Here is a 14,749-nt window from a genome sequence, read left to right as displayed (position 1 = left end):
GCAGCGGCGGTGCTAGAACCACCTACATCTTCCTCGGGAGAGGGGAAGTCGATTTGGCGCTTGGCATTCTTCTTTTTCCAGTCGTCGATACAGATCGGCTTCATGGGTTGAATCCATTCCTCGTCGTCCCGGAATAGAACTCCCGCACGGGCACACAACTCGGATATAATCGTCGGGAAGAACAGACCGACGTGACTGTTGCGAGCACACAACATGATTTGAGAGTTGATCAGTGTGCCCACATTCACGTCGTAGCCGTGAGTTAACGCAAAAAGGAGAACCACTCGTTCCTTTTGGACCTCGCTCTTATGCGAGACCGGCATCATCCGTCGGGCCACAAATAAGTACCACATGGCAACGTCAGCGGTTAAGAATTTCTCGTCGAAGCAGCTCGGCGGTCCGCCCAATGGTTTCCACATAGCACCCGCACCCGGATGGCATAGCGCTGTGATGATCAAGTCATAGTTCGGGTCATCGGCTAAAGCCTCAAAATGAGAATTGTCGACCTCCGCCGTTTCCAAAAGTGCATTGATAGTTGCCGAGTCACACGGGACATGAACACCTCGAACAAACACCGTCCCATTTCTCCCCTCCATAGCATTTGCGTAAAATTCACGCACCACCAAAACTACCGCCGCCTTAGGATGATTGGAAAAAGTTTCCCATCCACGCCGTTCCAATTCTATCCGAGTTTCTACGTGCCTATCTTCATGTTGTTTTCGGAATCCCCTCTCCACTATCGGATTTCTATTTATCTTAGCATGGTCATACCTAGCCCGAGCTTCCTCACTAACAAAGCGATGCCTATCAAAAGTCGAAGAAGCGGAAGTACCTCTTTGTTTCTTCTTTGGAGCCATAGGAAGTGGATGAGAGAGATTGTGGGGGAATCGAATAAGATGACGCTTGAATCCCGCAGGAGGCGCTTGCCCACGATGCTTGAATCTTGATAGTTGGAGTGATTCCCTGCAAGAAGATGAGAGGAGAGTGAAGGGGGGTTAGGGTTTGAGAGAAAATAATTGGGGAAAATTCGTGCAGAGTGAGGGAGAGGAAAGGGGGTCTGCGACATAAAAGGCCGTCGCGCTCGAGCGGTAAAAAGTTACCGCTCGAGCGCCGAGTCCTCGGGAAAAAAAATTTGAGAGGCAGATGTTCGCGCTCGAGCGGTAAATTATCACCGCCCGAGCGCCACGCTCTCTGGACAATTGCGTTCACTTCGCGCCCGAGCGGTAATAAATTACCGCCCGAGCGCCGAGTTCTCGGGACAAATCACACTTTTTTTTTTTTTAAAAATAAAAGTTCACACAACTGGAAAATAAATTAAGCGGACACGAAAGACAAAGAAAAATTAAATTAAATGCAAGAGAAGGGAAAAGAAGTAAGTTCTCAATTTATCGTCGAGAGCTAGACTGTCGGTCCGTCTCAGTTCGGATGATCTTGGAACCGTGTGATTCCAAGTTGTGGCTCAACTGTGCCACCCATGTAGTGCTTGAGGCGCTGGGCATTGACCGTGAATGTCCCGTCCTTCCCATCTTTCAATTCGACAGCTCCCGATGGATAAACTTTCGAGATCACGAATGGACCGGACCATCGCGACTTCAATTTACCGGTAAACAAGTGCAACCGGGAGTTGTAGAGCAGAACACTTTCACCCACTTTAAATTCTCTCTCGATGATTCTCTTGTCATGAGCCTTTTTGGTTTTCTCTTTGTAAGACAGTGCAAGATCATAGGCCAAATTTCGGAATTCCTCCAACTGGTCCAATTGAAGCAACCGCTGTTCACCTGCATCAGTAAAATTAAAGTTTAGCGCTTTTGTGGCCCAGTATGCTCGATGCTCTAACTCAACAGGTAGATGACATGCTTTACCAAACAAAAGCCTATACGGTGTAGTGCCTATAGGTGTTTTAAAAGCAGTCCTATACGCCCAAAGAGCATCATCTAACCTCACCGACCAATCTTTCCTACTGACACCTACTACTTTCTCCAAAATTCGCTTAATCTCACGATTCGACACTTCCACTTGACCACTCGTCTGTGGGTGATAAGGGGTAGAGATTTTATGTGTGACACCATATTTGCTCAAAAGTTTTTCAAAGAGTTTGTTGCAAAAATGAGTGCCACCATCACTAATGATTGCTCGTGGTGTTCCAAAACGGTTAAAAATGTTTTTCTTCAAAAATTTTAGAACCACTTGAGCATCATTAGTGGCGTATGCTTCCGCCTCTACCCACTTAGACACATAATCCACCGCCACCAAAATGTATTTTTTCGTGAAAGAACTGGGAAACGGTCCCATGAAATCTATCCCCCATACATCAAAAACCTCACACTCAATGATATTATTTAAAGGCATTTCGTGACGGTTAGAGATGTTACCTGACCGTTGGCATTTATCACAATGTAGCACATAAGAACGAGCATCTTTAAAGAGGGTTGGCCAATAAAAGCCACATTCGAGTACCTTAGATGCCGTCCTCGTTGGTCCAAAGTGACCACCTACCTCACGGTCATGGCAATGGTTGAGAATCTTATAAAACTCTTCCTCCGCAACACACCGTCTTATCATGGAATCTGCACAAATCTTAAACAAGAACGGTTCCTCCCAAAAATAGTATTTCACGTCAGAAAAGAATTTCTTTCGTTGGTGAAAAGATAGGTTCGGTGGAGGTGTGCCTGTGACAAGAAAGTTAGCGAAATTTGCATACCATGGACAATTTCTCACCTCAAATAGTTGCTCATCCGGGAACCAATCATCGATAGCATGATCAACAGAATCATTACAAATACACTCTAATCTAGACAAATGATCTGCAACCACATTCTCAACACCCTTCTTATCTTTTATTTCTAAATCAAATTCTTGCAACAATAGAATCCACCGAAGTAGGCGTGGTTTTGCATCTTTCTTAGCAAGTAAATGTTTCAGTGCAGAGTGGTCAGTGTAGACAATGAATTTAGACAAAACAAGATATGCATGAAACTTGTCAAGTGCAAACACTACTGCAAGTAACTCTTTTTCGGTGGTAGCATAATTCAATTGTGCCTCATCTAGAGTCTTACTTGCATAGTATATAGTGTGGAATACCTTGTTCTGTCTTTGGCCGAGGACAGCACCTACCGCAGTATCACTAGCATCGCACATGATCTCGAAGGGTAGATCCCAATCCGGTGCTATCAAGACAGGAGCCGTCACCAAGCGCTCCTTCAACTTCTCGTATGCCTGCAAACAATCAGAATTAAAGTCAAAAGGTACATCTTTCATGAGTAAAGAAGATAGAGGTTTGGCAACTTTAGAAAAATCTTTGATAAAACGCCGGTAAAAACCGGCGTGGCCTAGAAAACTTCTAACTCCCTTTATGGACGCCGGAGGTGGTAAGTTCTTAATTCTACTTTCGCCTTGTCCACCTCGAGTCCGTTCCCCGAAACCTTGTGCCCTAGGACAATTCCCTCTTGTACCATGAAGTGGCATTTTTCCCAATTAAGCACCAAGTTTGTCTCCTCACATCTCCTCAACACTACCGTCAGATTCTGCAAACAATCATCAAAAGACGAGCCAAATATCGAGAAATCATCCATAAAAATTTCAAGAAAAGTTTCTATCATATCATGGAATATAGCGGTCATGCAACGTTGAAATGTGGCAGGGGCATTACATAGACCAAACGGCATGCGGCGAAAAGCAAAAGTGCCGTAAGGACAAGTGAAAGTGGTTTTCTCTTGGTCCTCCGGCGCAATCATAATTTGGTTGTACCCCGAATACCCATCCAAAAAGCAATAAAACTCATGACCCGCTAACCTCTCAAGCATCTGATCAATAAAGGGAATGGGAAAGTGGTCTTTACGGGTGGCATCATTTAATTTTCTATAATCAATGCACACACGCCATCCCGTAACAGTCCTAGTGGGTATTAATTCATTATTTTCATTTGTGATAACAGTAATCCCACCTTTCTTTGGCACACATTGAACGGGACTTACCCATGCACTATCAGATATAGGATAGATAATACCTGCATCGAGAAGCTTAATCGTTTCAGCTTTCACTACCTCTTGCATCTTAGGATTCAATCTTCGCTGAGGTTGCACAAGAGGTGAGTACTTCTCTTCCATCAAGATCTTGTGCATGCAGACTGATGGATTGATCCCTTTGATATCCGCCACCTTCCACCCAAATGCACTCTTGTGTGCTTTCAATACTTCCAACAGTTTGTCCTCCATCACATCTGTCAAAGCAGCAGAAATAATGACAGGTAAAGTGTTATTCTCACCTAAGTACACGTACTTGAGGTGTGGAGGCAACGGCTTCAGCTCAAGTGTTGGGGGATCCTCGATGCTTGACCTTTGAGGGGTCAAATCTCTTCGTTCTCCTAGATCCTCTAGTCGCATCCTCATTGGCCTTCTCCATGGTTGGTTGGCATTAAAGTGTGCCACAATTTCGGCTTTTTCCTCATCCAATTCCTCTTCTCCCAATTCAGTATCGATAGTGGCCTCCAAAGGGTCCCTAAGAGCATCCTGCACATAGTTAGACGCAAGAGAGTCGAAAGCATCAATTCTAAAACAACTATCAGAATGCAGTGTGTGCTTAAGTGCATTAAACACATCAAAAGTAATCTCTTCGTCGCCCACTCTCAATCGCAACTTCCCTTCTTGCACATCAATCAGTGCCTTGCCAGTCGCAAGGAACGGTCTACCCAAAATCAGAGGCATCTCCTCATCCTCATCCATATCAAGCACCACGAAGTCCGCAGGGAAGATAAACTTGTCCACTTTCACTAGCAAATCCTCGATCACTCTACGGGGGTACTTGACAGACCTGTCAGCCAGTTGTAAAGACATCCTCGTCGGCTTAGGCTCTCCTAATCCCAGTTTCCTGAAAACAGATAAGGGCATCAGATTAATACTTGCACCAAGATCACACAACGCTTTACGAAAAACAACATCACCAATCATGCAAGGGATAGAAAAACTCCCTGGGTCTTTTAGTTTCGGTGGGATTTTGTTTTGCACCAAAGCAGAGCAACTTTCGGTCAAATTTACCGTCATGTGATCCTCCAATTTTCTCTTGTTGGCTAAGACGTCCTTCAAAAATTTAGCATAACTAGGCATTTGCATCAAAGCATCGGCAAAAGGAATATTAATATGCAATTTTTTAAACACTTCTAAAAACTTACCGAATTGTGCATCTAGTTTTGCCTTTTTTAATGCTGCAGGAAAAGGTGGAGGGATAACAATCTTAGGTTGTGCAGTGAGTGCTGGTGTAGAGTTAGATGACTTACCTTGAGACGTCGCAGCATGTTCATCCGGCACTTGGCTTTTCTCTTTTTCTCTAGGCTCCAAAACTTTTCCGCTCTTCAACTCAATGGCCTTCACTTGCTCTTTTGGATTAGTCTCGGTATTACTTGGCAAGGTGCCCGGCTCTCTACTTGCTATCATCTTGGCCAACTGTCCAATTTGATTCTCGAGCCTCTTTATTGATGCATCTTGGTTTTGGAGTCGAGTTTCAGTGGATGAGATAAACTTAGACATCATTTGTTCCAAGTTGGACTTTTCTTCTCTAGGAGGATCGAATCTGTACATCGGTTGTTTCCCATATTGTTGTCCTCCTTGCGGCCTATTATGACTGTTTTGACCGCCCCATGAGAAGTTGGGATGTTGCCTCCACCCAGGATTATATGTGTTCGAGTAAGGGTCATTCCTTGGGCGGTTTTGGACTCCCACTTGATTCACCGGTGCCTCATCTTGCACATAGAAGGGATTTCCATCTTGACAGTCTTTCACATAGTGTTCCCCTCCACACTTCTCACAGAATATCTCTTGAAGACGCATAGCCGTGCCACTCACGTTCAAGCCGTCTATTTTCCTGTTTAAAGCGTCAAGTTGTGCCGTAATAACAGAAAAATCAGTTACCTGGTGAACTCCGGCACTTCTCCGCTGGTTGTTCCTGTCAGATTGAGGATGATAGCTGCTCGCAGCCATCTCCTCCAACAACTCATATCCTTCTTCCGTAGTCTTCCTCAAAAGGTTCCCACACGCAGCAGCATCTATCATAGTACGGTTAGGAGTAAGCAAACCGTAATAAAAGGTTTGAACGACTAACCCAAGTGGCAACTCGTGATGTGGGCATCTTCGTAATAGATCTTTGAAACGCTCCCACGCCTCATATAGTGACTCTTGATCGAACTGAGAAAATGTTGTGATGTCTGCCCGCAGCTTCATGGTCTTCGACGGAGGAAAGTATTTGATGAGAAACGCCTTCGCCATGTCCTCCCATGTAGCTATCGAACCTACAGGTAAACAATTCAACCAAGCTTTAGCTTTATCACGCAAAGAGAAAGGAAATAAACGCAGTCTAACAGCATCATCAGAAACTCCATTAAATTTAAAAGTATCGCAAATCTCAAGAAAATCCACAATGTGTGTGTTTGGATCGTCCACAGCAGTTCCTCCAAATTGGACGGTGTTCTGAATCATCTGGATAATGGCTGGTTTGATTTCGAAGTGATTTGCCCGCACGATAGGTCTCACAATGCTAGGGCGTGCACCCTCCAAAGAAGGTTGGGCATACTCCAGCATTGGTATGCGGCGTGGCATCTCGATATGTCTCTCCTCACGCTGTTCCTCCTCGCGTTCTGGCTCGTGTCTCTCCATAAGTTCTTTAAGCCTCTGCTGTTGTCTCCTTCTGCGGAAGGTTCTTTCAATTTCAGGATCGAATTCAAGCTCCACGTCAAGTGACTTTGGCATGTACTGGAAGGGATATCTGTAAGAAAATGTGAAGTGTTATCTCAAGAGAAATGAAATAATGCTAAAGGAAATAACTAAAAATAAAATTGTAGATTAACAGCCCCCGGCAACGACGCCAAAAACTTGATCGAGCAAAACTTGCACTATGAATTCCCCAAGAAAATATGATTTTGTATGCTCAAAATGTAATCGCAAGTGCACGATGTCAAGTAATAGTATAGTGTATATGAATACGAGTATCGTTCCACTGGAGACTGTCTTTAACAATTATTATTTTAGTTATTAAAACTTTAGCGACGAAATTTGATTGTTTGTTTTATGACTAATAAAATTCAAGAAAATTTAAATAAACAAGCTCAAAGATTAAATGATGAAATATGAATGCTAAATCAATGGATTAAATTTCAAATGATAAAAGAATTTGTTGGGAATTCTGGTTCACCTACCCCTTATGGATTAATTAATTCGTTCGATTGTGTTCTACGCTTCCGACAGGATTTCCTATTCAATTGAACACACTCTCTCGAGCTATGCCAAACTAATTCACTCAATGAAGTAATTAAATGTTTTTAATTATTTATCAAGAATGAACCGCATTTCGATTGATGAAATCCCCTAGTTTTCGACCCTAAGGACTATGACTATCGGCACGTATCCAATTTCATATGTCTATGCAAATTGTAGATCCACAGATTATACTACTCGATCCTATCACTAGTTATTCTCTCGAACTCACTCGTGATATAAAATTGTCGTAAAAGTTAGCTACGCTCAAACGACACAATAAAAATCGTAGTACAATCAAGAATAAAGCACAACTCAAAATATAAATTAATCAACTAAAAGTTTGGGGTAGGATCCCCTTTAATCTCAACAAATATGAAAGTTAGCTACTAGAATTCATAATTAAAATAAGCAAAACAATGTTTAAACAAAGGAAAATAAACTAGAAATACTAGGCGTGACAAAATCTGCGAAGAACGATTCCCGGAAACCGTCGAATCTTCAATCCAAGTGCACAAGCTCTCCCCAAAAACCTTTGTGGCTCCTCAATAATGTCTGAATCCTCCCCCAATTCGTCCCCAAGACTTACCATATCATTCCCCCTTCTCAAATCAGGCAAGAAATCGCGAATGAAACTTTCCAAAAATAGGCGGCGCTCGGGCGGTAGAAAAGTACCGCTCGAGCGCCAACTTTCTGTCTTGTTCCTCGGCTGGTGCGTCATTCGCGCTCGGGCGGTAGAAAAGTACCGCCCGAGCGCCACATGTTCTGTCTCGGCACTTCAACTTCTCGCGCCCGGGCGGTAGAAATGTACCGCTCGGGCGCCAAATTTCTGTAAGGTTATGTTTCGGATGCATTTTCTCGCGCTCGGGCGGTAGAAAAGCACCGCCCGAGCGCCAACTTTCTTCTCGGCCCTTGAATTATTCACTTCTCGCGCCCGTGCGGTAGAAATGTACCGCTCGGGCGCCGCTTGTTCTGTCCAATATTCTTGAGCTTTCCACCTTTCGCTCTGATTTTCGTTCTCCGATCATTTTTCCTGCAGATCCATCACACACAAGTGAGACATAATCAAAAGCAATTAATTACTATAAAATGAACAAAAAGTAAATGAAATGCATGCATGCGCAATGTAAACACAATTAAAACTAATGCAATAAACACGTAAAAACACCCCCTATCATAAACATTTAAAATATCATAAATTTGTGCTCGGGGCGCTGCCAGGACCAAAATCTCACCCCGGGTGCAAAATGACCATTTTGCCCCTGGGAATCCAAAAATTTCCGTTTTACCCCTGGACCTCTAAAATTGACCCGAAGGCTCACCAAACTCCTTAAAATATCCCAAAACATTATTAAAAGCTTCCCTAGACGTAAATTCGAGCCTAAAACAAAACTTAATCGATTCATTTTAAAACTTGGACCGGGGTCCCGATTTTAATCCGAATCGACTCGAAACACAACCAAATTTTTCCTTACTTTTTAACACATCTTACACACACTATAAAGCTCCTAAAACTTCCACCTCAGCCCCTAAAACTAACGGCCGATGAACCAGCAAGTCGTTGGACTCTAATTTCCCCCAACAAGACACGTAAACCATCATTCACCCCTCTAAACCTTTGTGCTGGCCCTTCTCCACCGAAAACATCCCTCAACCTTTTACCATATCTTAAAAATACTAAAAGGTCCCTAATACTATAATACAGCCTCAACAATCTTCGGCTGCAACCTCTAAAATGGAACAAAACTCTCGACTCATCTATTCTATATTCACCTTACAACACATGGCCCCCAATCTCATGCACCTTTCGGTCCCCTCTAATCCCACCACCTGTCCAACCTTTAAATCTCCTCCTTAAGACCATAAGGACCTCCTAAACTAATCCAAACCAAAGAGAAATGCGGCTGCAATAAATCATACGTAAATCCCGATCACTATCCCAAACGAGAAAGCCCTTCACTCCTACACTTCTCGGCCCTCTCTCAAATCTGTCCAAACTTTGTGCCAGCTTCACAACTTTGCTCTACCCTCCTGTTCGTTCCCTTAACTTCAACAAAACAACGGTACCTTGCACAAATCCAGAAAACGTGAGTGGTGCTCGTAGAGATGCATGGAACAAGGCAAAACCAATAAATCCTCATGTACAGTTGCTGGATCGAGAATTTCATGAATGGACAAGCATATAGCAACATATATATAACGTGTATGATGCATAAAGGATGATACAATGCGTGCCTTAGACGATTGAGGAGCAAGAACGAGAGGTAGGAGGCGCCGGGAGAAGCTTTGCTGCAAGAAACTTTGACAGCCGAATTCTTTCTTGGGAGGTTCTACAAAAACCGAGAGAATATGTCTGAAAGGTGGGTGTCGGCTGATAGGGAGTGGTAAGTGATTAGGTTTAGGGTTAGGTGATAATTAAGTAATATTTAAATAGCTAAAAAAAATCGACTAATGGGCATTAACTTGATAATTAAAAGTTTAAAAGGATTTTAAACCCAACAAGCTTAAAAGTAGTCCCATTAATTTCAAACGCACTCCTGAAAAAATATTTCATATTGAAAAGATTTTGAGAATATTAGCTGAACCATTAAAAAGTCCCCCAATTCGATAAAATTTGCGTACCGATGAAAATAAAATCTTACGGGTAAAAACACCCAAAAATTCTCATTTTTGTAAAATACACTTAAAAACTCTTTAAATTAATTTATAAAAATAAATCGTGTAATAAAATAATTTTCCTGAAAATTCTTCGTTCTCCGATCCTCGTTCGAATATGAAATGCACCTAGAAACCCTAATGCATGAACTTTTAAAATTTTATTAGTTAAATCCTATTATGCATGAATTATGCATAAAAATAATTAAGCACATAATTTAAACTAAATTGCATGAAATTTAAATAAATCATGAATTATAATAAAAACACAAATTAACGAAGTAAACATACGTTTAATGCTTTAAAAAAATATCAAAGAAATTTAATAATTTGCATGCATATGGTTCACGTGGACCTTCAAATTTTTGGGACGCTACATGTCAATTTCTGTTTTGCACTCCGAAAAGATACAGCTCAACCAACTACATGAAAATATATCATATAGTGGATTTTCATGAATCAATGCAGCCATCATAGTTTGAATTAGAATAGCCAATTACTTCCAAATTCCCAGTTCGTCTGAACATAAGCATGTAATCTTTAGTCCCTTGAAGGTACCTCATCACTTTCTTTGCAATTTTCCAGTGGTCTAAACCTGGATTACTCTGATATCTTCCTAACATCCCAACAATAAATGTAATTTCAGGTCTAGTGAAAACTTGAGCATATGTCAAGCTTTCGACAACAAAAACATAAGGAATATTTTTCATTTGTTCTCGCTCTAGATCATTCTTTGGGCATTGACTCAAATTTAATTTATCACATTTCACAATGAGAGCTATATTTGTTGAACAATCTTTCATACGATATCTCTCTAAAACTTTGTTTATATAGTTTACTTGAGATACCTAGAATACCTCTAATTCTATCTCTATATATCTTAATGACAATGACATAAGATGCATCATACATATCTTTCATACCAAAGTTTTTAGAGAGAAATTGTTTCACCTCATATAACAAATCATTATCATTGGTTGCAAGTAATATATCATTCACATAAAAAATAAATAAACAAATCTTACTCTCACCGATCTTCTGATATATAAAATTATCCACGAGATTCATTATGATCAGTTTCCCATATGTTACTCCTCTAAGATGTGAGACTATATAACGGTTATTAACCCGCCATGTTAGGCCATATTGTATCATAACTTATCGTATTTTTAGATTTACTTTCCCACTTCAAACTCGAATCATTATATTTCTTAAAAACAACTTTTATTTCAGAAACAAAATATATCAAATAATAATATGCTCAGTCGATTTAAAACATACACAAACTTTTTTAAATAGTAAGCCAACTTACCTCGAACTCAAATTCATATAATGGAAAACTTGCGTGAACCATCCTTTATCATCAAATACACGGAAAACTTAAGAATTATATATGTCAATAATACATATATACATATCTAGTGCAACATACTCAGTATCTCAGCAAGAAAGACAAGTATTTCTTTTGACTATCGATCTTTCTACGCTTTAAATATTTTCCTGACTCGAGGAATTTACATTCATATAGGTGGAAAATTTTGAAGTCTCATGTAAGTGCCTATCTTGTGATTTTCAGGCATAGATTTGTAATAAAATTTAATGAAATGTTGAAGAAATTACAATTAAGCACGTGAAAATATATTTCGATGTTGAGAAATTAATAAATGAAAAAATTAAAAAATTAATTTTCATCTCCAAATATATCTCGAGCCCGTCATCCACATTCCCATGAGCACCAATATATATGTATGCTATAAAGAAAAATCTCAAGTTTGGTGTAACGTCAAGATTTTGTTTTGTCTCGAATGATATTACATTCAAATGATTAGTAGTGAGGGTGGCCTCCGGTGAATACTTCATAGTATCCTACACAAAATTACACACAAGTGAAACTAAAGAATCAACTCTAAATAATCATCAGTGTGCAATGTGTGCTTAAGAATATTAAAAACATCAAAAGTGTTTTCTTCCTCTCCCACTCTCAATCTCAACTTTCCTTCTTGCACTTCAATCAGGGCCTTGCCAGTTGCAAGGAATGACCTCCCTAAAATCAAAGGCATCTCCCTATCTTCCTCTATGTCAAGCACCACAAAATCTGCAGGGAATATAAACTTTTCCACTTTCACCAATACATCATCTATGACTCATCGTGGTACTTGACAGGTATGTCTGCTAGCTGCAAATCATCCTCGTTGTCTTAGGCTATCCCAATCTCAGTTTCCTAAATACAGACAAAGGTATAAGGTTAATACTCAGACCAAGATCACATAAAGCTTTATGAAAAACAACATCATCGATCATGCAAGGAATAGAAAAACCCTCTGGATCCTTAAGTTTTAATGGATCTTATTTTGTACCAATGCAGAGCAGTTCAGTTAAATTTACAGTCATGTGATCTTCCAACTTCTTTTTATTTACCAAGATGTCCTTCAGAAATTTAACATAGCTAGACATTTGCACCAAGAAAACAGTAAAAGGAATATTAATGTTCAATTTCTTAAATACTTAAAAGAACTTGCTGAATTGCAAATTTTAGCTTTTTTCAATGCTACAGGAAAAAGTGGAGGAATAAAAATTCTAGATTGTGTAGTGGGTTCAGGTGTAGAGTTAGAGGACTTACCCGTGGACGTGTCAGCTGCTTCCTTTCTTTGCTCCATTTTTTCCTTACCCTCATGTTCAAGTACTTTTCCAAACCTCAATGCTATAGCCTTCACTTGCTCTTTCGGATTAGTTTTAGTGTTGCTTGGCAAGGTGCCCGGCTCTCTACTAGTGATCATCTTAGCCAACTGCCCTATCTGAGCCTCGAACCCGTTCATCGATGCATCTTGGTTCTATAGTCTAGTTTCGGTAGATGAGATAAATTTAAAAATCATCTGTTCCAAATTAGACTTTTCCTCTCTCGGCTCAGATCTATACATAAGTTGCTTTCCATACTGTTGTCCTCCACGTGGCCGACTCTACCTGTTTTGACCACCCAATGAGAAGTTTGGATGTTGTCTCCATCCAGGATTATAAGCGTTCGAGTATGGATCATTTCTAGAACAGTTTTGAGTCCCCACATGATTCACTGGTGCCTTGTCTTGCACATATAAAGGATTATTGTCTTGAAAATCCTTAGCCACATGTTCACCTCCACATCTATCACAGAATAACTCTTGAAGGTGTATCGTCTTCCCACTCACATTCAAACTATCTATCTTCTATTCAGCACTTCTAATTATGCAGTAACAACAAAAAACTCAATTACCTGGTGAACTAATGAACTTCTCCTCTGATTGTGTCTCTCAGATTGAGGATGATAACTGCTAGCAATAATCTCATCCAGCAACTCGTATGCCTCATCAGTAGTTTTTCTCAAAAGATTCCCACATGCCGCATCATCTATTATGGTATGATTAGAAGATATTAAAACATAATAAAAAGTTTGGATAACTAACCTAAGAGGTAGATCATGATGTGGGCATCTTTTTAGTAGATCTTTGTAGCACGTCCCTCGTAAAATGACTCCTGCTCAAATTGAGAAAATGTAGTTATGTCATCTCGCAACTTCGTGCTCTTTGATGGAGGAAAATACTTCATGAGGAATGCCTTGGCCATATCTTCCCAAGTCGTGATTGAACCTACATGCAAACAATTCAACCAAACTTTAGCTTTGTCACGTAAACGACGCAATCTAACAACATCATCAAAAACTCCATTAAACTTAAAAGTATCGCAAATTTCAAAAAAGTCTCCGATGTGAGTGTTTGGATCATCTAGCGCGGTTATCCCAAACTAGATAGTATTCTGAATCATCTGAATACTGGCCGACTTGATCTCAAACTGGTCCGCCCTGATGGTTGGTCTCACTATGATTGGACGTGCTCTATCGAGCGAAGGCTGTGCATACTCCAGTATGTGTATGCGCCTTGGCTTAGACTCGTAGGTCTTCATGATGCTCTTCCTCACGCTTGTTCTTGTTCATCATGTATTTGATCCTCTGTTGTTTTTTTCTTCTGCGGAAGGTTCATTCGATTTCGGGATCAAACTGGTCGAAGTTCAAGTCAAGTGATCTTGGCATGCACTGGATAAGATATCTGAAATAAAATACGGAGTGTCAGCTCAAGGGAAATAAAATAATACTAAAAAAATAACTGAAAATAAAATTGTGAATAAATAGTCCCCGAAAACGGCGCCAAAAACTTGATCTTGCCTCCCTTGGTTTGTTTGTTAGGGTTTTGTGGCACTCTCCAAATTTCCAAGTTGAAAGCAAGTCAAATAGGAAAATTTCCTTCTTTACTCATGCTGGTGCAGTCGAGAATTACCGCCCTAGTGCGAGGGCCTCTGTCCGTTGGCTATTCTCAACATTTTGTGTTGGGGGTTCGAGAAATACCGCCCTAGCGAGAAGTCCTCTGTCGAATTGATTATTCTTCAGCCTCTCGCGCTGGCGAGGTTGAGAAATACCACCCTAGCACGAGGTCCTCTGTCCCAACATTTTTTTGGTTGGTGCTCACACTGGGGGGTTGAGATTACTCGCCTCAGCGTGAGGTGTTCTAACCTCAGCTCCAATTTCGGTCGATTTTCATCTTATCCGCCATTTTCCTGCACATTCGTACGAATCTTATCCGCCATTTTCCTGCACATTCGTACGACTCGGTGAGCGGTGATCATATGCAATAATTTGGAATAAAATGAACAAAATTTGGACTACATGCAAACAAAATGATGCAAACTAATACTCACACAATGCAATAAAATACATAAATACAACCTCTATCAGTTCATGTGGTAGAATGGTAGGGCGGACGACTTTGGTGAGAGAAGATGGAATTCCAGTTAGCTTCAGCTTCTCTCCAGACTGAGTTATTATTGTA

At 40.7% G+C, this 14,749-nt stretch overlaps 1 protein-coding gene and 1 non-coding gene across 2 annotated transcripts; one reads left to right on the top strand and one right to left on the bottom strand.

Annotated features, from left to right (window-relative positions):
* The first annotated feature begins 6,102 nt into the window (after positions 1-6,102).
* LOC140833178 (small nucleolar RNA R71) lies at positions 6,103-6,208 on the top strand. The gene has a single exon (XR_012118312.1). It is a non-coding gene; the product is annotated as a small nucleolar RNA R71 (small nucleolar RNA).
* A 4,140-nt stretch (positions 6,209-10,348) lies between these two features.
* Positions 10,349-12,712, bottom strand: LOC140831352 (uncharacterized). Its single transcript, XM_073195104.1, has 4 exons — positions 12,517-12,712; positions 11,849-11,991; positions 11,712-11,762; positions 10,349-10,627 (listed from the first exon to the last, which is right to left on the bottom strand). The coding sequence occupies exons 1-4, from the start codon at positions 12,710-12,712 to the stop codon at positions 10,349-10,351; spliced, it is 669 nt and encodes a 222-aa protein (XP_073051205.1).
* Positions 12,713-14,749: the final 2,037 nt, after the last annotated feature.

Source organism: Primulina eburnea, chromosome 5 (genome assembly GCF_022965805.1).
Source record: "Primulina eburnea isolate SZY01 chromosome 5, ASM2296580v1, whole genome shotgun sequence".
Taxonomy (NCBI): Eukaryota; Viridiplantae; Streptophyta; class Magnoliopsida; order Lamiales; family Gesneriaceae; genus Primulina; species Primulina eburnea.
Note: the sequence above shows the minus strand (reverse complement) of the source record. Positions and strands in the feature narration are given on the sequence as shown.

Excerpts from the sequence above, each read along its gene's own strand:
- LOC140831352 (XM_073195104.1), bottom strand. The coding sequence starts at position 12,712 with ATGAACGGGTTCGAGGCTCAGATAGGGCAGTTGGCTAAGATGATCACT. Across the intron at positions 11,992-12,516 it reads AGCAGCTGACACGTCCACGG|ATTTTGTGGTGCTTGACATA; the intron begins GTAAGTCCTCTA and ends TATTCCCTGCAG. Across the intron at positions 11,763-11,848 it reads AGGAAGAAAACACTTTTGAT|GATACTATGAAGTATTCACC; the intron begins GTTTTTAATATT and ends AATTTTGTGTAG.